Source organism: Silurus meridionalis, chromosome 17 (assembly GCF_014805685.1).
Source record: "Silurus meridionalis isolate SWU-2019-XX chromosome 17, ASM1480568v1, whole genome shotgun sequence".
Taxonomy (NCBI): Eukaryota; Metazoa; Chordata; class Actinopteri; order Siluriformes; family Siluridae; genus Silurus; species Silurus meridionalis.
The window spans coordinates 17,193,118-17,218,584 of NC_060900.1; the positions used below are offsets into that span (position 1 = coordinate 17,193,118).

Here is a 25,467-nt window from a genome sequence, read left to right on the forward strand (position 1 = left end):
TTCCTATGACACTCTTATAACACTGTTCTTCATAAGCCAGCAATCCCATCCATACCATCAATAACACACAAATTCAGAGCCATTAGTATGACCAGTTCGGTGGTTGCCCTGGAAACAGAGGAGTGACAGCATTTCCTAGTATCTGATTGGACGACGGTAGAAGGGGGTGGAGCATTTACCATTATCTGCAACACTGGTAAAGGGGAATTCTCACTTCTAAACACCCCCACCATCATCACAGCCCCCTTTTGTTGCTCTAAAATCCCCAGCAGATTCCTGATTCTATCTCTGTTTCTATCTGCATCCATCCCTCACACACCGAGAAGTCTGCTGCGCCTGTTGGCCAACTCTTTATTTCCCTTCATACCAACACAGGGCAAAATGTCTTCCAAGCTGCCAGCAGGTAAACAGAAACCCACATCCCCATTCAGGAAAAGGGGAAGCCTGCAGTATGCTGCCAGCACAGGTAAGAGCCACTCTTCATGATCCAACTACAAGATGTTGTGTCTTAAGTAGTTCTTTTAAAATATGCATGAATGCACTATATATCAATATACAGATAATTATTGCAGTCATTTGATCTTTTTTATTCCTTGTTTTTTTTCTTTTTGGTCAACTATAATTGCCCTGTCTGCTGCTTCAGAAATGCACCAGACACTCACGCGAAAGATAAGAGTGAAAGTGATCTGGCTCATTATGCATGCATCTTAAACTAAACCTGCTGAACGAAAAAAAATCACACCATGAATAAACAATCAATCATATGCTGTAGCTCATATAGTGTTTACAAAAGCCATCAGGAAGGCCATAATTTAATTCAGAAGTTCCTGTTTTAGGCAGACACTGTCTGCTGTTAAATGGACATGGTTCTGATTACACAACAAGGAGTTGTCCTAAACTTACTGCACTGACATGGCTTTATATGAGTGCCAAAAACAAAGTCTGCCATGTGTGAGCTGCCACAGCAGGGGGCTATGATTGTACCTAACACATTTACAAGAGATATTTCCACCTCAGCCAATAAACATTACATAAGGATTACAAAAGACCTGAGTTTCTGAACGAACAAACTTAAAAATCATCTTTTTTTTTTTTTTTATAAACGCATGACCCTTTTGGTTCTCAGTCTGAAGAGATAATAAAAATACCATAAATCTCAGCATCATATTTCTTTAAAGTGGTCATGTAATGTACGTGAGTGAAATTCTGTCAGCTCCAGATATGAATACTGTGATCATCATGCAAAGCTGCTAAAGAGGTGGAATAATTATCTAAGCAATTAAACAGAACAGGTGGTTTGTTGCTGCACTCCCCATGAGATTGTCACTCCTGATCTAAGAGCTTAAACATCATAATTAATAATGAGGGATGACACGTTATTTATTTTGCTTTCCTGAAAATTACAACACTGAGCAGGTAAAAATTCAAATCTTGGCGTATTGATTTTTACAGAGAACAACTGACACAAGCCAAATGACACACGTACTTAAACATAAACCTGTCTAAAAATTGTTCTGAGAAGCACTCAGGCCTACAGCACTCACTCAACAATAACAAAACGAGGCAGTGATTAGTGTGTGGGTGGATCCTGGCCAGTGTCTGATCACAGCATGGCAAACCTGACAGTTTAATAGCCCCATTACCGTGTAAACAGAAAAAAAAAAAAAAGCAAAGTGGAACATGCGCTACTGGAGGAAGAAATGGCATAGAGTTGAGGTTTTAATTAGGCTGTACAAGTGGAGCTTTTAAATTGCTGCCTAACTGTGCAATAGTAAAGCAACATAGTTAACACTGGTAATGTCATTTTAGAACAGTCTGAAATATATTGAGAAGCATTAAAAAAGCAGTGCATATACTTGTTACAAATTTTAGAGGTGCATAACAAGATTTTCCTGAACTCCAAACATAGTATACACCTCCTAACTCCTCTATAATGGTTCTTTGAATATTTAAGTCATTGCCTATTGATTGGCCAACTGCCAACAGGTAATAAAATTAGTAGTCACACATTTGCTGATCCGTGTTCTTTAGATAATCCAAACATCACCAACGAGGGGTTATCTATCATTCAAGATATAGCTTCCTGCTTTTATACTCATTAATAAACTATGGACTTAGACCTCTGCAGGAGTGACTAAAAAGGTCCTATCAGTGTCGACTCCACTGTAATACTGAGCGCTGGAATGACTTTGCTCTCTTTCACAAGCTACCACCAGCTCTCAGACCACTTCTCCATTAGGTTTTCTTATCTAATCTTCATACTTCACTTCCTCCAATTCTAAAGAAATGTCTGGATTGTCAAGACAAGGTAGGGAAAAAGTGACATTCATTATTTTTGGAATTTCTTCCAAGTCTCTGATTAAATGTACTGTATGTGAATAAGTTGGTCATAATGGTTGTGTTAACCTACTTTGATATCCACAAGGTGGAGCTGAAAGCACAACACTGTGTAGCCATTTTAATAGGGACGCCTGTAACACAAGCTCGTTTAGAATTTCTCCATCCACCAATGTGTAGATTAATAACCACAGGCTTACTGTTGTCCAGACATTGTTTGGGTGGGTGACACTCCATGAGCAGCCATGACTATAATATCCAGCTGGCAGCAGCTCTATGGACACTGATGAAAAGCTATAGGACAATTAACACACGTAGTGTATTTAGGAAAAAAGATTCATTGTGTATAACCAGAAGGTACACCAACAGTGTTGTACAAAAACATACATTCATTTAGCTGGTTTAGTTTGCAGTATTTTAGTAATTATCAAGAAAGCTGTTTTCTTCAACATAGTAGTGCTCAGGCTGAAATTTCTGTTCTGTTTTCAACATCTGAAGGTTCCAGGCATAAGTTACAGGTTAGCTAGTACAGATTAAACTGTTTACTTTTTAAGGACACACTGGCAAGCTCATCACAATGATTTCACAGTCTGTCCATATCTGCCTATTTCCTTTAAAAAAAATAAAAAGATTTAATGCCTACTGTTCCCAATTATTAGATTTTAAACAGAATGATGTTCCCTCCAAACATTTTTTGCCCAATATTTAAATGTTTATATCAGCATATCTTTAAAAAAAAAAAAAAAAGGAGTTGACAGTTGAAACACATGGTTTGACCAAATTTCAGTTTTAAAATTAATCAATAGCTAATAAAATGTATAATTCCTTTATTCCTATTTCTGAATAATGGAGCATCGTTCTTGCAATTATTGTCTATATATGAATAAATCACTTATAAACAGAAGTTATGTGATATACACTCCAGTCTATAAAGTACTCCATCAGATACTATGGAAAAAAACACTTTATGTTTTTTGTTGTTTGCTGTATGCCTTTTATTATATTTTCATGTGATGGTGGTGTCACTGCTCAGTGTTGTTTCCATGACGCATTTTCGGGACCCTGGGCACTGCAGTAAAGCCACAGAGACATGCCGCACACCACATTAAGTACTTACAACGATCTTATATTTTTAGTGTTAATACTTTCATTAAACATTGCATAATATTAGAGCACTATAGACAATTGGCTTAGTACAGCATAATGTCTGAACCTCTTCATATTCAGTTCTGTCGCATCATTCATTCATCGTCTCCCTGCTGCATGTCTTCCTGTAATTGGGGGGATATAGGGGTGTAAGAGTCTACAGTGAACAGAGGGTTGATCGGTAGCAGGAATCAGTCTGAAGCATTCAGGGAACCCAGAACATGATAGAGTTTATGGCAGAGACTGACAGAGCAGTTCTATAAAGGGGTAGCACTTTCGAACTTTATCTTCTAGCCTTATAACCATGTCATTACAGTACCATGTAAAAGTATTCAAACCCCTGACCAATTCTCTTATACTGCTGAAGCACAAATGGGACATTCAAATTTTTATTTTCCTGCTCTGTTTTTTTATTTTAAAACACTGAAACTATAAACTATTGTACAGTGACCTCATGTTTATTTTGGGAATTATTTTTTATGAAAAATAAAGAGCTAAAATAACCTTTATAAGTATTTAATCCACATACATTGACATGAGAAAACACCACCTTAAGTCTTTTGAGATACATATATAGTGTTGGAATGATTTTGGCCTGTTCTTCTTGCCATGACCCAGGTTTAGGTTGTTCAGGTGATGCATGTCGACTGCAATTGTCTAATTGGTAAACAGATGCCCAGTGGGATTAAGATCAGAAATTTGACTCGGTCTTAAGATAAAGGACAAAACTGTTTGTTTTTAGGGACATTTAACTGTTTGTTCCAGATCAATGTTTATCTGAACTTGTGCTTACGTACTACTAAAATTAAGATTTTTCCCAAGTTTTAGCTTTTTTGCAGACTAAGGCAGGGTATTGCAATATTTCCCACATTTTTCTCCATTCATTTTTCATTCAATTTAACCAAAATGTCCAGTCCCAGCTGATTCCCATAGCATGATGCTGTCCATGTTTCACTCTAAGGACTGTGTCTTGAGACATGAGAAAATTTTAGTTTGCACTACACTGAGCACTTTGAGTATTAAACAAAAAGTCTATTTTGGTCCAATCTGACCACAAAAACCTTTTCACACATCACACAACTGAGCTCCTCTCATGCTTTCTGGCAAACTCCTGGCACTTTTTATGTATAGGCTTCTTTCTTGCCACCCTCCCATTCATCCAGTGGTATGCAGTGCTCTTGATGTGCAAGAACTGCTGCAATTTAACAGCACCCTCAGCCAGTGAACTCAGTCAACGTGATTGTTGGTCTCTCTGTTGCTTCTCACATAAGTTTCCTTTTTGTATAAGCTTGAGGGGTGAACATTTCATGGCATTGCCTGGGTGGTGTGATGCAGCTTAAATTCGATCCAACTGATCGATCAATTTCATTGATCCAACTGGGTTTACTGGGATATCCCAGTGTCGGGCATTCAGGGCCAGCAAAGCCTTCTCTGCTGGCCTAAACACTATCAGAATCACTGACCTACATTTACAACCTAAATTTTAATATTTGTTCCATGAAATTTTATTAATTTATTCCCAACAGTCTATTATATTTATTTCGTAGCGTTTCTCTTGGCTGCACTGCTTCCAGTACGTGTATGTGGATGTTAAATTTTTTGTCCAATCAGACTTCAGCCTCTATGTGCTGCCATTTTAATCTAATCTGCCCAGGGCCTTCAAAGTTTCTACTGCATGCCCTTTACCCATAGATAATTTTATCAATAGGTCTGTTTCTTTAACCAATCAGATTTCATATTTGCCTCACAGGGCCAACTAGCTGGCCCAGAATAACATCAGTATTTTTCCGTTCTCTGATTGGTTCATCAGAGGGAAACTGTTACAGCCAAGTTCGACTGGAGAAAGAGAAAAATACCTTCAAAACACCTTTTTAAGAAAAAGCTAGACATTGTGAGGAAAGGAGAGGTCGGCCAACCCTGAAGCTAGCTATCTTGTCTCAGCCCAGGAAAGGGTTTGTTCGCCACTTCCAGACCAGTGAATACGAGCTATACCGCTGACTTACAGCCTCTGAAAAACGGTGCAAAATATGAGTATGCATCTCTGGTTGGTAGGTTGTATTTTATTTACATTGTTATGTTTTTGTCATGTTATTAGACAAAAATTGATTCTCAACTGCTCCAGATGATGTAGGTGGCACAGTTGCGGTTGTACTGTAGAGGTTTGGACTTAACTGGGTTTCTTGTTTATGATTAACTGGGTTATTCTGCTTAAATGGTATTCACCCCCCATATGTAAAATTCCTCTCTCTCTGTAATAATTGCAACATGATAGTGGTGGTATCTGAAGGCCCAGGTGGGATATCCAAACACTTGGATATAATTTTGTACACTTTCTCTAATTTATTTATTCGTATTATGTGTTGAATGTAGAATGCTCTTTGGTGTGCGTTTTCCTTCAGATTCACAGATTCATCAATGAGCCTTCAGCAGTGGTATTTTTATGTAACCTGGGAACTCTTTTATTCTCTCTCTCTCTCTCTCTCTCTCTCTCTCTCTCTCTCTCTCTCTCTCTCTATATATATATATATATATATATATATATATATATATATATATCTCTGATATACACACACACACACACACACACACACACACACACACACACACACACACACTGCCCCCTCTGTTTTTCGCCTGTGTGTGTTTGTGGAAAAAAAAAAGCCAAGGAGCAGAATCTTCACATGCAATGCGGTCCTCACACTGCGTCATTGAGGTGTACTAAAGGGGGAATGAAGCAGAGGCCCTCTCAACCACAGAGGCAGCAGGGATGCTGCTAAGTCTTCCCTCCCCCCCTGACCGGCACGCAGGTGGTACAGTCCGGCTGCGTGTCAGAGATATTTAAATGAGCAGTGGAATGACAGAGGCTGCCTCAGACAGCTGGCACAAACCAGGAAGAGGAGAGAGAGGGGGGAGTGGATCCATCCGTCCCATCGGCTGAGTTTTACTGTATGTATGGTTGAGTTAGAGAAAACAGCAACAAGCATGCGGATGAGTGAGTGAATGGGAGCTAATGCTGTAGATTCGTCTTTCTGTAGAGTGCCTGTGTCGCCTTGCTGCTCCCCCCCAACCCCCACCTCTATTCCTCTCTCTCTTTCTCTCTCTCTCTCTCTTCCATTCTATCTCCCTCTCCCTGTGTGTGAATCTAGAGAAACAAGTCATCCCTAAACCGGTAGTCCATTTCCATATCTCTCTCCTCAGCTGGATCGTGCAGATCTTTAGGAGACGCCTGTTCTCCAAAAGCCTCTTTCCACCTCAGGGTTTATCTTTCTCCTCTTTCTCTACCCTTTCATTCTAAAACCGTCAGCTGTTATGCTGTCAGCTCACGCTTTATCCCCTGGGAAACACTACATCAGTGTGTGTGGGTGTATGGGTGTTTGTGTTTGTGCGCGCGAGTGCATGAGTGTGTGTGTGAGAGAGAGAGATCGAGAAAGAAGCTATTTCAGTGATGTTTTTGAGTGTGTGCAGCCCTGCTCTTGTAGAGTGTACAATACCACAGGAAAAAAGAAAAGGGCCTAAACACAGCCTGTGCCGTCGTGTTTGAACAAAGTCTGTGTGTGTGTGCGCGCGCGCGGGCGTTCAGTTTTCTATTACACTTTGAACGCACTTTTCCGAACAGCGGGTGCAAAAAGGAAGAGCAAGGAGCTAGAGAATGAAGATGATAGGCAGCCCAGACTAACGCCACATCAGCACTGGCTGTGTACAAAATAAAGGCATAGTAGCTGCAACTTCATCAGTTCTAAAGCAATCAGTCCACCGGAGCGCGTGCGCCGAGTTAATAGTGTAAATCAGTCATTATTTTAATGAAGTTAGACTGGTACGATAGATGCATAACCCACAATTCACTTAATAACTCCATAAAAACACCGAACAAAAACAGGGAGCAAAACATTAAATGTAGAAAACACTTCAGAATTGTTGTTCCCTCACAACGTTCAGGTGTTCAAGACTCAAGCAGCCTGAGGAGAGTCACTAATGTCCACCATGTGACTATGGACCATTATGAATGTAACTTTGTGAAAATTGAATTTATTCCCCCTCAAATAGTTTAACATTAAGTTGAAGAGCATGAACAGAACCAGCAGTGAAACGCCAGTCTGCAGTATGCAGAGTTTTATCTTCTCTGTCACTGTTGTACTTAACAATGTACACATTTCTTATTGTACATGTACATAGATTTTCTTCATATTTTGTACCTAACACACATTTTGCACATCTATCTATCTATCTATCTATCTATCTATCTATCTATCTATCTATCTATCTATCTATCTATCTATCTATCGCATTACATAAATGGAGTTGGAGTCTGAAGTGGAATCTTAATAACTAAGTGTGCAAAATTATATATATATATATATATATATATATATATATATATATATATATATATATATATATATATATAAATGTATATTTTTGCATAACCTAATTCATCCAATTCAGTGTAGTACACTGTAAATAATGAGCGATTTGCCGGTAAATTGCTGTGAAATTGGCAAAAATGAAAAGATACAGTCAAATATAGTAAAAAAAAATAGTATATATAAAACTATATAGTAAAAATTTGATATAGTAAGATATAATGTCAATAATATAGAAGACAAATTTAAAAAGATTAAAAAGAGATTTGAAATATATATATATATATATATATATATATATATATATATATATATATATATAAAATAATATTTAATATAAATATATAATGTAGAATTTTATTTTACATTAAAACTCTTATAATATCTGAATAAATTATTATTATTATTATTATTATTATTATTATTATTATTATTATTTTAGTAGTAGTAGTAGTGTTCAATGTTTAGCCATGCAACATCAAAAATCAGAAATACACATAGGATCATTTATTTAAAATCCTCTCACTGCACCCCCACCCCCTATAAAATCACTCTCATGTGAGTGTGTGTCAGAGAAGGATAGATGGTGCCATATGTCCACAGACTTAACCATTTAATCCCCAGGAGCTGTTGGTGGGTTAACAGTTAAATCCCTACACGCCTCTTCTATTCGTTTTATTGTAGTTATTGAATAATTTTTGGAGTTACTAAATAATAAGACAACAATGCCTAACTGAAATAAATTGGATAAGCTGGACTATAAATATAAATATATAAATATATATAGTAGTATTTATTAATAGCTCAATCAGAATAAAAACATTCATATATACACCTCAGTTAAAATAGGCCTAATATATAATCTATATATGACATAATCTACACAGATTACGCATCTGAAGCTCAAGCTTTGGTTGGAATAAGTCCTGTTAAAAAAGTGTTACACGTTCTGAATCTTGTTACATCAGATTCTTTTCAATATTTATATATGAATAATTCTTACACAGTGCCTAGAAAATGGCTTTAATTCTTAGTAGCATTACACTACGAGGAGTAAGGCAATATATATCTATTTTGTTATTTTCAGCAATCTACTTGCTGTTGAATGTCCTAATAAATGCCAAATGCTGAGTGCTGTATTTGACTGCAGAAAGTTTTCTTATTGCTTTCATGTCAATAACTACAGTTAAATCATGCTTTATTAAAAGAGGAATAATTGTAATGCTTCCCAAAATGCAGGCAGCTGAATGCACTGTCTAGACTCACACACTCCTCGTTGTTATGGTAACGTTGACATTCAAATCTTTCTTTACCGCATGTGGATAACTTACAAATAATGTGTAGTGTATAAAAAGAGATTGTTTTCTGACAGATCCAATTTTTAGTTCAGTTAGAAAATTCAGTCTGACTCATTAAGATTTTTTGTTTACATTAAGTAAGTAAAAAAAAAAAACATAGCATGTGTATTCATGGTGTGATTCTAATGCGTCATTATTCCTGTTTATTTCCCTTAGGAGTAAATGCTTTTTCTTTAGGCTCTTTATATGCAATCTCCACATTTAATTTGGCGACAAAGCTAACGTATGAAGCAGGTGAAAATGGCTAAGTGTTGGCCCACACTTACCAGTACTTTTAGATCACATACTGTTGTAATTAATCTGATTCTGGCTGCCAGCATACAGCCATAACTCAGCCTTAAAGACATTGCAAATACACCTAGGACACTTCCAACCCATAATTGAAAAGTATTTGTTGCATTGTTGTCATTTCAAGATGATCAATGAGCCAGTTTTTTTTACATTGGGCCCATTTTCCCTCACGATACACTTGCCATAACTGGCCCTCAAATACCTACCATATTCATCTTAGATTTTCCTGCTGTTTGGGTTGAAAGATTTGCACTTCACAGGCAGACACAAGAGCTAAATGCCATCTATTCATCCTTGTTGATGATAAACTGATATGCACTGAATCAATACACCACTTTTAGTAGCCAAAGTCAGAAGCACTCCTGAGGTCATTTAACCAGAGTAAACATACAAGTCATAAAAGCATCAGTGTAAGACTGTTTTGATTGAAAGTAATAGTGAAAAATGTAAAACAGTTTATTATAAATATAATAAATAGATATAATATGGTAGAAATATCTCCATCTACGCATAAACTATACACACCTAAAATTATGAAATGATATCATGAAATGATTACACACACATAGGCATTAAAAGTGACTACATTTATTTAAAATACTAACCTACTGTTATCTCCAACCTTCTGGACGGTAAATTTACTAGGCCTTTTTATTTTTTATTTTTAGTTGCCAAAATGGACACATCCTGAGTAATGTGTTTACTAACTCAGGATTTTGTAGATAAATTAAACCTAGAGATTTGTGTGAGCTATCCCATTCTAAAGTAAAGACCCCCAAAAACAGCATGTTTTTTTTTAGTTTTTTAATCCTTGGGAGTGTTTTTTTTTTTTTATTACAGAAGACTTTTACCAACCTATAAACTTTAGCTATTCCATTGCTATACTGGAAACGTTTCAGTAATTATTTTAAAGAACCTGCAACAACCTTCTTAGCAATTTAAGATTTTTTTTTTATCCAGAAACTGAGGAGTTTACAATCCTGGAGGGACGAGGGCTGATTTTAATTTCCTGGCTGTTATGCCAGAACATTTAAAAGTCTGGCTCCAGAGTAGGTACAGAGTTAGGCCAAAGAATTGCTTTATTTTTAAATAAAATGACTGACTATTAAGTCTTTAGCTAACAAGCAATGTTTTGAGCAATGTTATGCTATAGCTAATAAGCAATGTAAAAAAGTGTTGGCTATTTTTACTGATCTCTTTACTGCCAAATTTGATGCAAGAACTTTAAAAAGACTTTATTAATGTTATGATCATATTTGATTAACAGGGTAAAAACCATAACTCAACCTGCAATTCCAAGCTCAACCTTCTTAATTTGCATTTCACTTATTATTTTGCATCAATATTCCCTGAGTATTACCTCTTTAATTTTTTTTTTTATATTCCAGAAGCTCATTGGAACATTTTCTGGAACGATATTACTTAGTATTATTTATTTGATAGTACAACAAAAGAGTTTGGAATTGTAGACCTCTCAGTTTTGTACTGTTGGAAAAATAATTATTGTTATTAAGATATACAGTCAGACATTTGACCTTGCTCTGTCTTACAGTTGGGCTGCTCGCAGAGTTGTAAACAAACATTTGTGCCCGCACATTTGTGTCATCTCCGTCACTGTTGTGGGTGGCAGGGAGGCTCAGTGAGTGGTGGCATTACTGCCTCAGAGCTTCAGAATCTCTAGTTTGATCCTGAGCTTGGGTTACTTTCTGTGTTTAGTTTTTGTGCATGGTATCTTCTATAAACCATACTGGCAGAATACACCTGAAATATTGTGTGAATGTGTGTATATATGATACCGATTCAGGTATATGCATGTGAATTCAAGTGTATGTTTCCTACTGAGGATATGTCCTTGCTTTATAACCACTTGACACCCATCTAAGATGGCTCTGTCTAGGATAAAGCAGTTATTGAATGTAAGTGAGTGAGTATGAACTGTTCTAACACTAGAGACATTGTTTAGTAACCTGGGGCTTGAGGCAGAATGCTATTTTGGAACTACTATATATACTGATTCCAGACTACAACCTTTTTCATGACTACAGCCAAATAGCATGTTTCAAAGAAGCTCATTCACTAATCATTCATTCAAGATCAGTAACTTTCAAGATTTAAAAGAGACCAATGGATAGTTGTATTATTGCTAAAAGCAGGGCCAAAAGCTCTCTGTCTTTATCTATACAACCCTGTCAATCATGCCATGTTAAAATCTCGTTGCTTCTTTTATTGTATTCTGGTTAAATCTTGTATTTAGATGGAAGCAAAGTGTCTGTATCACCCACCAAAACAACACAGTGCTCCGGTGCTCAATTTAAAATCCATTTCTTTGCATTCTACAGTTATCTACAGTGATTCTACAGTTATCTTGTTGGAATGAAATGAGTGAAATGGGTTTTTGGGGAGTGAAGAGGATGGGCATTACATAACCATGGAGCCTGCAGCTCCAAATATAACCTTCATTAAGAGATTAGACAGTACCCGACATGCTCGCCTGTGTGTCTCTAGGGCTGGACTTTTCGTTACAGCCATAATAACACGCGTATGTTGTTCTCCTACAGCACTGTGTCGTGTTGTAGATGTGATGGTTTCATAACTGTAGGTGTAAATACGCCTGGGTTGTAATAATAGGCTTTTATTATAATTATATGGTTAGCCTGTGGAAGTAAGTAGAGAAGTGACGGAATAAGCATGATGAGAAAAAGAGGAGTAAGACAACTATTGTATGTGTTTACTGTCTCTTTTAAAATGCTCTAATCATCCTCTCTGTTTGCCACGTAGCATCAACTCACATATGCAAACGTGCACATATCACATATCTCACATATCTCATACCTTGCAAATTGACCTGTCTGTGACCTTGTTATTTGCCGTGTACACATTTTTCCTGAATAGCATTGCAACCTGTATAAAATAATATCAGGTTTTTTTATATTCTGCACAGCTTCATTATTTTTTTATTTAACAAATTCATGTGTGAATATTTAATTCATTTGTGCAGTGATATGATGACATAAGGGAACATGCATTCCTAAAAACAGTTAAGATGAAAAAGCACCTTATATTTTCTCTGTACTTAATGTGGTATTAATGCGTAACAAGGCTTTTAGTTTAGCATTAGCTTCTAGACCCGTGCAGTGTAGCTGTTAATGATGTAGTGAGAATTAGTAATTATGGTTTAGGCTGAAATACTATGTGTGGGGTTTTTTTTTAGGTTTCAAAGGTTTACATTGATTGGGGTTAAGGGTTAGGGTTTAATTTAAGTCACACTACTTGAATTAGCAATAGATTTATGTCACAAGTTTAGGAAGAGAAAAGCGTGTGTGTCTGTGTGTGTGTGTGTGTGTGTGTGTGTGTGTGTGTGTGTGTGTGAGACTGAGCAAGAGCCCCAGTGTCTCAGCAAAACAGTGGCAAGCACGCACTCTTTAAATATGCATGAGCTTTATGAATTTTTGATTATTGGTTACATCACACACTGAACACTTCAGAAGCCGTGGGCCAGAAGTTCAAACCCAATGTACTAAAAGTATTTCACAGAAAACTTTTTTTAGGAGGTCTGTGGAAAAATAAAATCCATAGTGAGTAAGCCCACAGCCCATTAAAGATCCAGCTCTCAAATTACCTCTGTGTTCCTGTGCCTATGGTTGTGACCAAAGTCTAAGCAAGACTCGAAAAAGATACAGATAACTTGCACATCCTCAGTGTTGATTAGGCAGGAATGCAATTCCTTTAGTTAACCTAATATTTAACAAATGTATACATACACACAATTATGTGCGTGTCCGAAAAGCTTCATTGTGTTGAAGACAAAACCTTCTGTTGATCCCCAGCCTGTGGTGTTTAACACATTGTGCTTTTCTCCATCTTAATTTGAAAAACAGGAACAGTTTGAGAAACAGGGAAACATGTATATTGGTACTTCTAATGAATACCACTTAACAACATTTTTATATCTCTTTATTTTACTTTCTCTTTCTTCAACTGTCTCTCTCTCTCTCTCTCTCTTGCTCGCTCTCTCTCTTGCTCGCTCTCTCTCTCTCTCTCTCTCTCTCTCTCTCTCTCTCTCTCTCTCTCTCTCTCCCTCTCCCTCTCTCTTTCTTTGGTAGACCTGCGTGGTGCACCACGTCTCTTAACTTTCCAGTATTCTTTGCCTGGTATCATAACAGCGAAGCACGGACCTATAGACCTGCGGACCTCCATGGATGGCAAATACAAAGAAATTGCTGAGGTAATTTTTTGCATACATACATACAGTACATCCAGTTGTTTTGCAGCATTGTGACTGAATCAATTATGAATAAATTTTGTTACCAAGATATGTAAACCATGGGGTGTAGCTGAGGCAAAAAGTTCTGGCAAAAACGGCACTGAAACACAAACATCTGTTCATATCTTATCTTCATATCTGGCAATTTTGAGTATTTGTTTGTTGTCATAAATATAATGCAAACCACTGGAAGCCAAGTACATTAGAAACAAAGCAGTCTTAAAACGTTTCAGTATTTAGAGAATACTGACTAATTATTTATTTTATTAACAGGGTCCACACTTCGACAAAAGCGCCAATACTTTTTCTGACGAACAAATAGTTCAATTAGCATAGAAAATAGTGTCATGCTTTGCTATTTTATAGCAAATCTCAATTACGCTTAAGAAATAGTTGTAATTATGCTGTATGTTCAGGTCATGTGACAGTTTGACCGCCCTAATATATTGTTGCACACATTTCCAATGTATATAAAAAACTAAACAACCAGTTTCAACTGCATTTGATTTGATTGTTTTTTTTTATTATTTGTATTAAAATAGTTGCCATGCAGGAACATGGAGAAATGGTTTGTTATTTCAGATGGACCGAACACACCTTCTGTATAAAACCACATCAGCTTCAGTGTAAATGATTGAACTATGAAGCAATCTGAACTGTTGCCTCAGTTGTCACATAATAGTCCCTTACTTCTGACATCTTTTCAATTGAACTCTACAACAAGTCAACAATGTGGTTGGGGACATTGATGATAGACATGCCAACAGATTTGCATACCCAACCACTACACAACAAACTTTTACTTAGGCTCACTGCACATATTTACATACACACTGCCACATTATGACTTTACTTATGACTGACTGCTCATTTCTATACACAACAACCGAGGACCAGACTGCTCATATCCAAGATCCATTAGGACACATCGTATTGAATATTAATTCTTTAAATATCTGTTGTTTTGAAATGACACCACATTATTATAATCTAAAATTAAATTTTCTATCATTTATTAGCACATAGTCCATTCAAATATTTGAGTGAATGGTGCAGCTCCACACCAGTTCCTACATTCTTGTTGGTCAGTACAGTACAGTATGCATGTGTGAATATGCACGTGCGTATTCATTTGTGCGTACGTGTGTGTTAGGAGCTGTTGTCACGTAGTCTGACTGAGAGTGAGATGCGCAGTGCTCCGTATGAGTTTCCGGAGGACAGTCCCATCGAGCAGCTGGAGGAGCGGAGACAAAGGCTCGAGAGACAGATCAGCCAGGATGTCAAGTAAGACGATCCATCTCCTTGCTTCAGCTTTTTAATCATCGTAAACAGCAGTGCTGCACACACTAATAAGCATTTTTTTTTTTACTGTAGGGAATCTAAAAGGGAATGTTAAAATCTGTATGATATGTTTTATCCCCAGGATACTGCATATTGTCTGTTCATGCTTTGTCTGATTTCAGTTTTAATCTTCTAACCTGTTAAATTGACTAGGTCTCTGTATAATTGATACTTTTTTAAATGCATTAATACGTATTTTTCTGTCATCCTTGCACAGGTTTGAGCCTGACATTCTTCTCCGAGCCAAACAGGATTTTTTGAAGACAGACAGTGCTGCAGACCTTGAGTGAGTTTGAAACCCCTCTTGATACTCAACCATGGAGTGCCATGATGTCCTGAAATCTGTGTATCTTCTTGTCTTTGTGCAGATATCTGAAGGAGCAGAGTGAAGCGCAGTTTGATCTTTATCCAGAGCATGAGCTTACACCAGAGAGGGAGTACCAGAGAGTCAGCATCTCTGGAGAAGAAAAATGTGGTGTAAGAGAGGAAGAAATAATTATTATAGCAATAAAGTAGTTCTGCATAGAAATGTAATTACATTTAAGATTTTATATGAAGCTCAAAGAGTAATAGTAATAAAGAAACAAACTAAAATATTACACAAATAATAATAAAAGTGTAGTAAATGAATGTGGAAATATAGAATTAAAAGTGTGTAAGTACAACAAAAAATTTTTTATACAATTTATAAATTAGTTTCAACTTATTAAATGATTTTGAATAACAAATGTTTATTGATTATGTGCCTGTTACATAATAACAGGCTCCTTCCTCACACTTTTAAAGAGTCATATGCAGAATGGTGTATAGTTTATGAAGCATGCAGGGATCATGAATGTGTGAAATACTAATAATAGAATTTGAAATTGATTTTTAAGGAACCAGGCAGTCAGTACTGTGATGCTAAAACTGGTATAATGTCATCTAATATGAACTATTATAATCTAAATAAAGATTCCATTGTCTTTAAAAAATAATAATTCTGCGAATTTCAAGGAAGACTTAACAAGACAACTTTTCTTGCCTTTTCTTCAGGTTCCCTTCACAGACCTGCTAGATGCTGCTAAGTGTGTGGTGAGGGCTCTGTTCATTAGAGAGAAGTACATGGCTCTGTCCATGCAGAGCTTTTGCAGGACTACTGCTCGCTACTTGATGGAGATGGGGGACAGGCCTCTGGACCTCAATGCATACCAGGAGATGCCTGAGACCTTCGTTAGTGGAGGCAGGTTTTGTGCATAAATATGTATAAAGTCAGAATGTAACACTATATATAGTTTGGAGATAATTAAATAAATGTTTTATGGAACCACTTGTCTTATGAACACTATATAGACTATATATAAGAGTTTGTTGACACCTGATCATACGTTTTGTATGTGCTTTTTGAACATCCCATTACATATTAAGTCTCCATTTGCTGTTCTGGTAATCTCCACTTTTCTGGGAGGATGTTCCATTAGATTTCAGAGCGTGGTTCTGGATATTTGTGCTCGCTAAGCCACAAGGCCTTTAGTCAGGTACTGATGTAGGGTGAGGAGGCCTAGAGTGCAGTCATCATCAATCAACACTCAATGTCCCTCCAACTCATGTAAACCATATCTTTGTGGAGCTTCCATTGTCATGCTGGAACAAGTTTGGGTCTTTTAGTTAAAATGAAGTGAAAATCTAATGCTACCTAATTCAAAAATATCCTGTACACTTGTGTGCCTCCAACTTTGTTGTAACAGTTTGAAATAGAATCACATATGACTGGAAAAGTCAGGTGTCCCCAAAATTTTGTTCATATAGTGAGTAATGTGTATCGAATATTTTCTACAGATGCCCCAGTTCACGCGCCGGGGTCAAAGACACACCCCTATGAGGGCTTAGACTCAGCTAACTTGCCACCGGACATGGGCTACAGCTGCAAGATGATAGATGGTGTCATACATGTGTTTACTCATAAGAGTAATATGGAAAAGTGAGAATATTTTTACTGTCATTTATACATTCATAAATAAGTGTTAAATGTGGAACTAGTGCCAACTGTTAGAATGTCCTTGCACAGTGAGAGTGGTATTAATTGCTTGAAAAGAGCAAATACTGTGCATATACTGTGTTTACTACTTAAAATCGTTATCATTTTTCACCAGAGCCACAGAGCTGGAACTACCCTACCCTGATCTGCAAGAGTATATAGCTGACATGAACGTCATGATGGCCCTTATCATAAATGGACCAGTGTAAGTGACAGTACAGACCTTAATCTCAATTTTAGGGTCATTGTGCATATTGTTAAATGTGTTGTACTCTTTAATTACCATATAGAAAACCCTAAATATTAAACTCATCAGTTGTTGTTTATTCCATTTTCTAATAGAATTTATTAGGTTAATAGTATCATATAGAATGTGGACCATTTGTTGCCCTGCAGTGTCAGTGTAGTTTTTAAGAATGATTTAATTCACTGTTGTCAACAGAAAATCATTCTGCTATCGGCGGCTGCAGTATCTGAGCTCCAAGTTTCAGATGCACATCCTCTTGAATGAAATGAAGGAGTTGGCAGCTCAGAAGAGAGTCCCTCATCGCGATTTTTACAACATACGCAAGGTATGTTTACTGTCAAAGAGTACTGTATGCCTTTGAAAGAAAACAGCACCTATAGCAGGGGTGCCCAATACTTTGACTGCGATCAACTGGAACATCACAAATGTAGTATGGTAGATCGCATGCCATTAAAATAAAGTCTGAGATCTGTTAGAAGAGAACAGATCTCAGATTCTATTTTAATGGCATGCGATCTACCATACTATCGCTGGTAGATGGTGAATCGAAGCCAGAAAGCGAAGATTGTGACAAAAATTAAGATAAGCAAAGAAGAAAAAGTAAAAATTGTAAAGTTTAGGGATACGTAGTGTACAGGAGTGATAGTAAAAAACGAGTTTTCCCTCCGCTTATCGCCTCTACCAACACCCCCACACACACACACATCCACCCTGTCTGCTCACTGTGGTCAGAACACACACACACATCCACCCTGTCTGCTCACTGTGGTCAGAACACACACACACATCCACCCTGTCTGCTCACTGTGGTCAGAACACACACACACATCCACCCTGTCTGCTCACTGTGGTCAGAACACACACACACATCCACCCTGTCTGCTCACTGTGGTCAGAACACACACACACATCCACCCTGTCTGCTCACTGTGGTCAGAACACACACACACATCCACCCTGTCTGCTCACTGTGGTCAGAATACACACACACACACACACACACACACACACACACACACACACTCCACCAGTGTTTTCGTTAGCTCACGTCGTCTCATCTCCAAGGAAAATACACTGAATAAAACCTTGTTATATCTTTACATTCTCTTGTATTATGTTTTTACACAACTCATTTATAAATACATTTTTCTTATTCAAAAACACGTAACAAAAACAACTGGGGTGGCATTTTGGGGGCTGGAACGGATTAATGGCATTTTAATTAATTTCAATAGGGAAATTTGCTTTGAAATATGAGCAAATTGACATAAGAGCAATGTTACGGAACGTATTAAACTCGTATGTTGAGGTACCACTGTATTATATATTAATACTATTAGTATTCTGCCTTTTGTTTTTTCTTTCAGGTGGATACACATATCCATGCTTCATCCTGCATGAACCAGAAGCACCTGCTACGCTTCATTAAGAGGGCCATGAAGAAGTACCCTAAGGAGACTGTGCATGTGGAGAAAGGTCGGGAACAGACACTTATGGAGGTGTTTGAGAGTATGAATCTGACAGCCTTTGACCTCAGTGTGGACACACTAGACATGCATGCGGTAAGAAAGTCTGAAATTGCTGAAAAGCAGATTGTAATATATAACTGTTCTGCATGAGTTAGGATTTGCATAAGAACAGCACTGTTGATTTTTTTAACATTTGATTGGGCAGCTTGTGTTGATTCATTTTCTTCTTCCTGGTGGCTCAGGATCGAAACACTTTCCATCGCTTTGACAAGTTCAACTCTAAGTACAACCCAATTGGAGAGTCCATCCTCCGGGAGATCTTTATCAAAACAGACAACCATATTGAAGGAAAATATTTTGGACACATTATTAAGGTATTTCTTGCAGAGTTACAGTACAGCCTTCTTTATAGTATGCTACAGATTGTGTTTAATCTAATATCTTCCCCCAAAATGTGGGAACATTTTGAAATTATTTCAGGCCTGATTGATGTGTAATTCAATCAGTATAATCTGAGGGTCTCTTAGTAAACACTGTTATTAACCAACAAAAATAAATAAATCACTCGCCTTTTCTCCAGTTGGCAAATAGCAAAAAAATACAACAGCAATAAAAATATGTTATCAGATATACAGGTATACATTATATGCCCATTGCCTGTTTTGCATTTCAGGAGGTAATGGAGGATCTTGAGGAAAGCAAATATCAGAACGTCGAGCTGCGTCTCTCCATCTATGGCCGTTCCAGGGATGAGTGGGATAAACTGGCGCAGTGGGCCGTCAAGCACAGAGTCTACTCTGATAATGTGCGCTGGCTCGTCCAAGTGCCTCGTCTGTTGTGAGTATTAATGTGTACCTTCACGTTTCATATTGTGATATAAAACAAAATATTTTTGAGTTTGGTGCTATTTTGTTGTGTGGTTGTAAGTAAATAAGAGAGTATCTCCTCTGCAGTGATGTCTATCACACTAAGAAACAGCTGAGTAATTTCCAGGAGATGTTGGAGAACATCTTTTTGCCTCTGTTTGAAGTCACCATCCAACCAAGTAGCCACCCAGAGCTACACCTCTTCCTGCAACATGTAAGTTTGTTAAGCTTTAAGTACTAAAGGCTTTAGAGGTTTATGTAAAGCTTGATTAGTCCCATATCATTATGTTTTTTATGTACCTGTTATGTTTATCAGGTGGTTGGGTTTGACAGTGTGGATGACGAGTCCAAACCAGAGCATCACATCTTTAACCTGGACAGTCCTCTACCTGCCAACTGGATAGAGGAAGATAATCCACCTTATTCCTATTATCTCTATTACACCTTCGCCAATATGACTGTGCTAAACCACCTGCGCAGGTATTTCTCTTAAAATATCTATGAAGTATTTATATACATTTGAGAGTCTTAATGCACATCAGTCTCATTTAGTGCATGATGAAGCACAATGTAAGTTGGGATGGTAAAATTGGTTCTAAAAAAAAAGAGATTGGGATATTTCTAGCAATTCTGTTTAACACAACAAATCTCTTTACATTTACGAAATGTCTCTTGTTCTTGCTGTTAAGAGAATGTTCAGGGTTCTCTCATTTACCAGTCACTTTTATGGCTAATAATATAAAAAAAAGGATATGTTTTACATGCCCAATATTTGTATGCAACAGTTGTATGCAAACATTTGTTTAACCCATGCCAAATTGATTTTTGATTTGAAAGGTAAATACAGCCACTGAAGCAATTTGTTCTGCAAATGTTAATATACAATTCTATTATATTTGATTAAAATTTGGAATTAGGAATAACTCTTTAAACCTTGTGCCAACACTCAACATCCATGGGCTTATAGATATATAAAGAACTACCTGTAGGCAAAACAAAGCCTCCTATTAAAAACCGGCATCAGGATTTAGGTAAAACAGGAGTGGAAGTGTCCCATTTTGCTGTGCAGCATTGCGATCTGCATACCAGAGCCATCAAAAGGAAACTTTACCTCACGCCTGATCACAAATGTGAATATCGGGGCATACGAAAGAATATCTAGATATGCCAGAGGCATTTTGAAAGCAAGTGCTATAGACTTGGCCACAAAGGAATGTTGGAAAGAACAATTCACCAGATATTATGCATGGGATTTTTTTATTGCAATTATTGGGGTCTGTGGAAAACAGTGGCTGAATTACAGTAAATACCAGCAATTTCTGGAAGCAAATGCGTTTGAATAATTCAGGAAATGCTGGACAATAACAATAACAGTAATCCAAAACATAAATAAAAAATCATCCAACTACTTCAAGAAATGCCAAATGAAGTTTTTAAAATGCTGCCCCCCCCTTCCCTTCATTAAGGCACATTACTTTTTTAAAACAATTTTTAATATAGATGTTTATTGTTTGACATCTGCATTATTGAGGACAAAATAAAAACATTGCATCCAACAAACAATTAAATGTTATAGAAAAAATGTTTGTCTGCCAGTAAACCAACCTATTATGTAACAGATCTCTTTTCATACAAAATAAATACTAAAGTCTCGGGGGATTTTTGCATGCAATAAAAGCAAGTGTGATAGAGTTCCGAGAAAAAGTTGTGGCAAATTCCTTAATGTAAAAAAAGCCAATTTTCTTGCACACACTGTACCAGAGACTTCCGATTTTATTAAGCAAAATATTTGTGACAGTAATTATTCCCTTGGTTTACTTTAGTGCTCTTTACTGCTCTTTGTAGTTTTTTTTATAATTAGTAAAATGTTCCTTTCTATTTTTCAAGGCTTAACTGTGAAATATAAATATTTGCATTTACATTTGCAATGTTTGTGTGTAAAACTACACCTGAATGATTTTAATGAAAGAGATCACATTTATATTATATATCTTATACTATAACTGTAATAGAATGCCATGTACTGAATACTGAATGCATAATATTAGTAAGGTTATGACTTCTAAGTTTATATACATGAACACAATGTATTTTTCCTACAGGAGCAGGAATTTCAATATATTTGTGCTAAGGCCACACTGTGGCGAAGCAGGACCAATTCACCACCTGGTGTCTGGCTTCATGCTCTCAGAGAACATCTCCCATGGCCTGCTGCTTCGGAAGGTAAAATTCGACTTTACCAAAATGATTAAAATGAATGAATTAAAATGAATAAATCACCATTCTGACTTGGGTTCAGTGTTGTGCTAGTTACTGAGAAATAGTAACTAGTTACAGTTACTCGTTACTTCATTCAAAAACTTTTTAGTTACTTTTTTAAAGAACGTTCTTTAATGTTCACATTAATGCCCTTTTATGCGTTATGGTCTACACAAACACAAAACTGACTTAAACACAAAGTAATTTTTTAAACACTATTTTATTTAAGTCAGACCAGCACAAACTGAATATATCACAAGGATTTCTGAAATAAATAACAAACACCGGGTTAGCTTCTAGCTCCTCAGGCATGGAGTTCCTGGAGATGCTTCGACAAATTAAAGTTGTTGTTTATTGCAGTAGATACGAGCTTCGAACAAGAAAGACACAGCTTACATTTGACTTAAAAGTTTCTGTCTTTATTCTCAACTAAAGTAAAATAATGAGCATATTTCCACTTTGAGAAACTCATTTTTTTATTTGTGTTTCTCCTGCAAATACATACCAACCTAATAATATTTTCTGCTTGGAAAATAATGTTCTTGCTTATACACAGCAGGCTTCTCTATATAGCTGTGATGTGTGTTTGAGCATGTGTGATGTTCCCTTCAGGCTCCTGTGCTGCAGTATCTGTATTATCTGGCTCAGATCGGCATCGCCATGTCTCCTCTCAGCAACAACAGCTTGTTCCTTAGCTACCATCGCAACCCGTTGCCAGAATATCTGTCCAGGGGCCTAATGGTTTCCTTATCTACTGATGACCCTCTGCAATTTCACTTCACAAAGGTCAGAAATTGCTCAAAAGGCAGACACAACTTTGTAGCTCAAGAATAAGCATGTTAAATAAATGTATTTACATTTAGGTTTATTTAATTAAGAGGAGAGGATATATGTTTCACTGAGAGGCACTAAAAGGTTTTTATTTGTATATGTTATTCAGGAGCCGTTAATGGAGGAGTACAGTATAGCTGCTCAGGTGTGGAAACTGAGCTCATGTGATATGTGTGAACTGTCAAGAAACAGTGTACTAATGAGTGGCTTCTCCCACAAGGTACTGAATCACTATGGAACAAACACAAACACTCTCTCTCTCTCTCACACACACACACACACACACACACACACACACACACATACATACATATATATATGTAATCACATCACTAGCCCTTTTATCATCTAGATCTAACATCTATACTTATATTAAAGTAAGTACTAAAATCAATCTGTAGCTAATTTATAACCAAGTATATTGTCAAAATGTTCATGAAAGGCTAAGGACACAGACTGTATCTGTAATAAGATACGCTATCACTTCAATGGACCAATAAGGTGTGTCTACTAATAAATACACACAGTGTTGCTATATCTGATCCACTCCTACCAGACACACACTCACTGTACTGCTGTGAATTAATGTGGTGACCCTTTTCCTAGATGTTCTAAAGGCAGTATCTATATACCTATAAAGCTCACCGACTAATGAGGCATGTTATATAATAGGTAGGAATAATATAAAAATAATAGGTCTTATTACTACTGCAATATTGACTTAGCTTCCTATGACACTAGCTTAGACATTTAATCAAATATAAGAATAATCTCTGTATTTTAGAGATTTAGAGACATTATTAGTATTATTTCATACGACCACGTGTTGTTTGTATTCAAAGGTACTACAAAGGTTTCTCATTGTGTTCATTCAGCAAAAAAGTTTGTTAGTAATGTCAGGTACTAGCGTGCAGTCAGCATTCCAAATCATCCCGAAGATGTTCATTAGGGTTTAGACCAGAGCTCTATAGCAGGCTACATAAGATTTCTTTTAAGACCTCAAGTTTGTGTATGCATGTCCAAGCCATGGAGCTCACTTTGTGCACAGGGACATCGTCTCCTAGTTCAAGTGACGGGAAATTTTACTGCCAAAATAAATAAATCATTAATTAGAAATTATATTTTGAGTAAAAAAAAAATGGATTCCATTCATGTTGATTTTTAACACAAATAAAGTTTTCTTGTTGGAATCATTGTAATATTTTGATTTAACCCATATTTTTATGAACAATTATATAATTGTATGTGCATGTATGCTTCATGCTTTATTGCTTTATAGGTGAAAAGTTCCTGGCTGGGACCCAATTACATTAAAGAAGGCCAGGAAAGCAACGACATCCGCCGAACCAATGTTCCCGATATCCGTGTTGCGTACCGCTTTGAGACCCTGTGCGAGGAGCTGAATCTAATCACACAGGCAGTGAGGAGCGAAGAACTAGAGACCATCGAGGAGGAGGCTTTATGCATGAGCGCAGTACAGAGTGCACAGTAGGGACAGAGCAGATTTACACTAATTGGAGAGTCTAAACAGGGCTGTGTGAAGAAAGTGGAGGTCAGACACATAAGAGGTGATGCGTAGAGTGCTAATCGGATGTTACACATTGATACACACACAAAAAAAGTGAAAATGTAACTGCATGCCCTTCTAAATGTGAACTAGATTACTGATCCTGTCTCAGTACTGCCTGCAGAAACTTCATTCCTGAAATGTATGCACCTTACACTGTCAGCAGCCAGTAGTTTGCCTCAATGGTCACAGCTCACATCAGAAAAAAAAGATTCCATGGCCCCAGGAAGCATGACAAACCAATGCGCTGCTATCCGTTGCTGTACTTTTGTCGTAGTGGTGGTATTGTTTAAGGCCTTATTTATAGCATTTTTTTAAATCTCACCTGGCACTTCCTATGACACCTGACTGGGCTTATTTAGATCATAGGCATCAAACATGAAGTATTAGGGATATAATTTTAATAAACAATATATATATTTACCATGAACAATGGTTATGTGTCATAGCTGCTACTTTACATGGTCTGAATTTCACCTTATTTCCGTTATTTTTGGTCAGTTTTATTCAAAACATGTTGACTTGTACTTGTACTTCATGTTATTAACTGGTTTGTTAGTGTATTTACCCATTGGAAACATATTTACTTTTGTATGTGTGTACTTGGATAATTGTGTTGGATTATTTATTGCAACTGCAAAAAATGAAGTAAACTTTATTTTCCTCTTCTGTGCTCTCTATTCAATGATTAATCATGTTTATTTCTGGCATTTGATAATACACACTTAGTCATTTAAAATAAAATAAAAAATCTATTACAATCGGTATATACGTCTGAATAACAAATATCTTAAACTGTTTTGATTATACTCCATGCAAGGAAACATGACATTTTCAGAAACATTGATTATTATAAGTACTTTCTACATGAGTTCTTCAAACAGACTGGATTCAAAGCTCACTCATGATTTACAAAACTATGTTTTTAATAATGAGCTTCCAAAGTCCTTTTGGAGGAGCAGCACAAACCAGTTGAGTGACAATGTTTCAGAAATTCCTTATTTTTGACAAGAATACAAAAACAACATTCTGCAACACAGATGAATTTAGTCATTTAAAAAATTGACAAATTTATTTATGTATTTATTCATTTAAAAAAAAAATATATAATTA

General features: G+C 36.7%; 1 protein-coding gene across 3 annotated transcripts; it reads left to right on the plus strand.

The window, feature by feature from the left end:
• The first annotated feature begins 209 nt into the window (after window positions 1-209).
• On the plus strand, window positions 210-25,034 carry ampd2b (adenosine monophosphate deaminase 2b). Of its 3 annotated transcripts, none has more exons than XM_046871736.1 (18): window positions 210-466; window positions 13,597-13,718; window positions 14,911-15,041; window positions 15,316-15,384; window positions 15,467-15,575; window positions 16,134-16,320; window positions 16,917-17,058; window positions 17,231-17,320; window positions 17,558-17,687; window positions 18,730-18,924; window positions 19,074-19,205; window positions 19,505-19,668; window positions 19,785-19,911; window positions 20,014-20,177; window positions 21,800-21,920; window positions 22,569-22,742; window positions 22,897-23,007; window positions 24,067-25,034. In XM_046871736.1, the coding sequence occupies exons 1-18, from the start codon at window positions 382-384 to the stop codon at window positions 24,277-24,279; spliced, it is 2,466 nt and encodes an 821-aa protein (XP_046727692.1). In that variant the 5' UTR covers window positions 210-381; the 3' UTR covers window positions 24,280-25,034. The 3 variants fall into 3 exon arrangements, with proteins under 3 accessions (XP_046727692.1, XP_046727694.1, XP_046727695.1); XM_046871738.1 differs by lacking the exon at window positions 210-466 and adding an exon at window positions 2,184-2,308; XM_046871739.1 differs by lacking the exon at window positions 210-466 and adding an exon at window positions 6,307-6,429.
• Window positions 25,035-25,467: the final 433 nt, after the last annotated feature.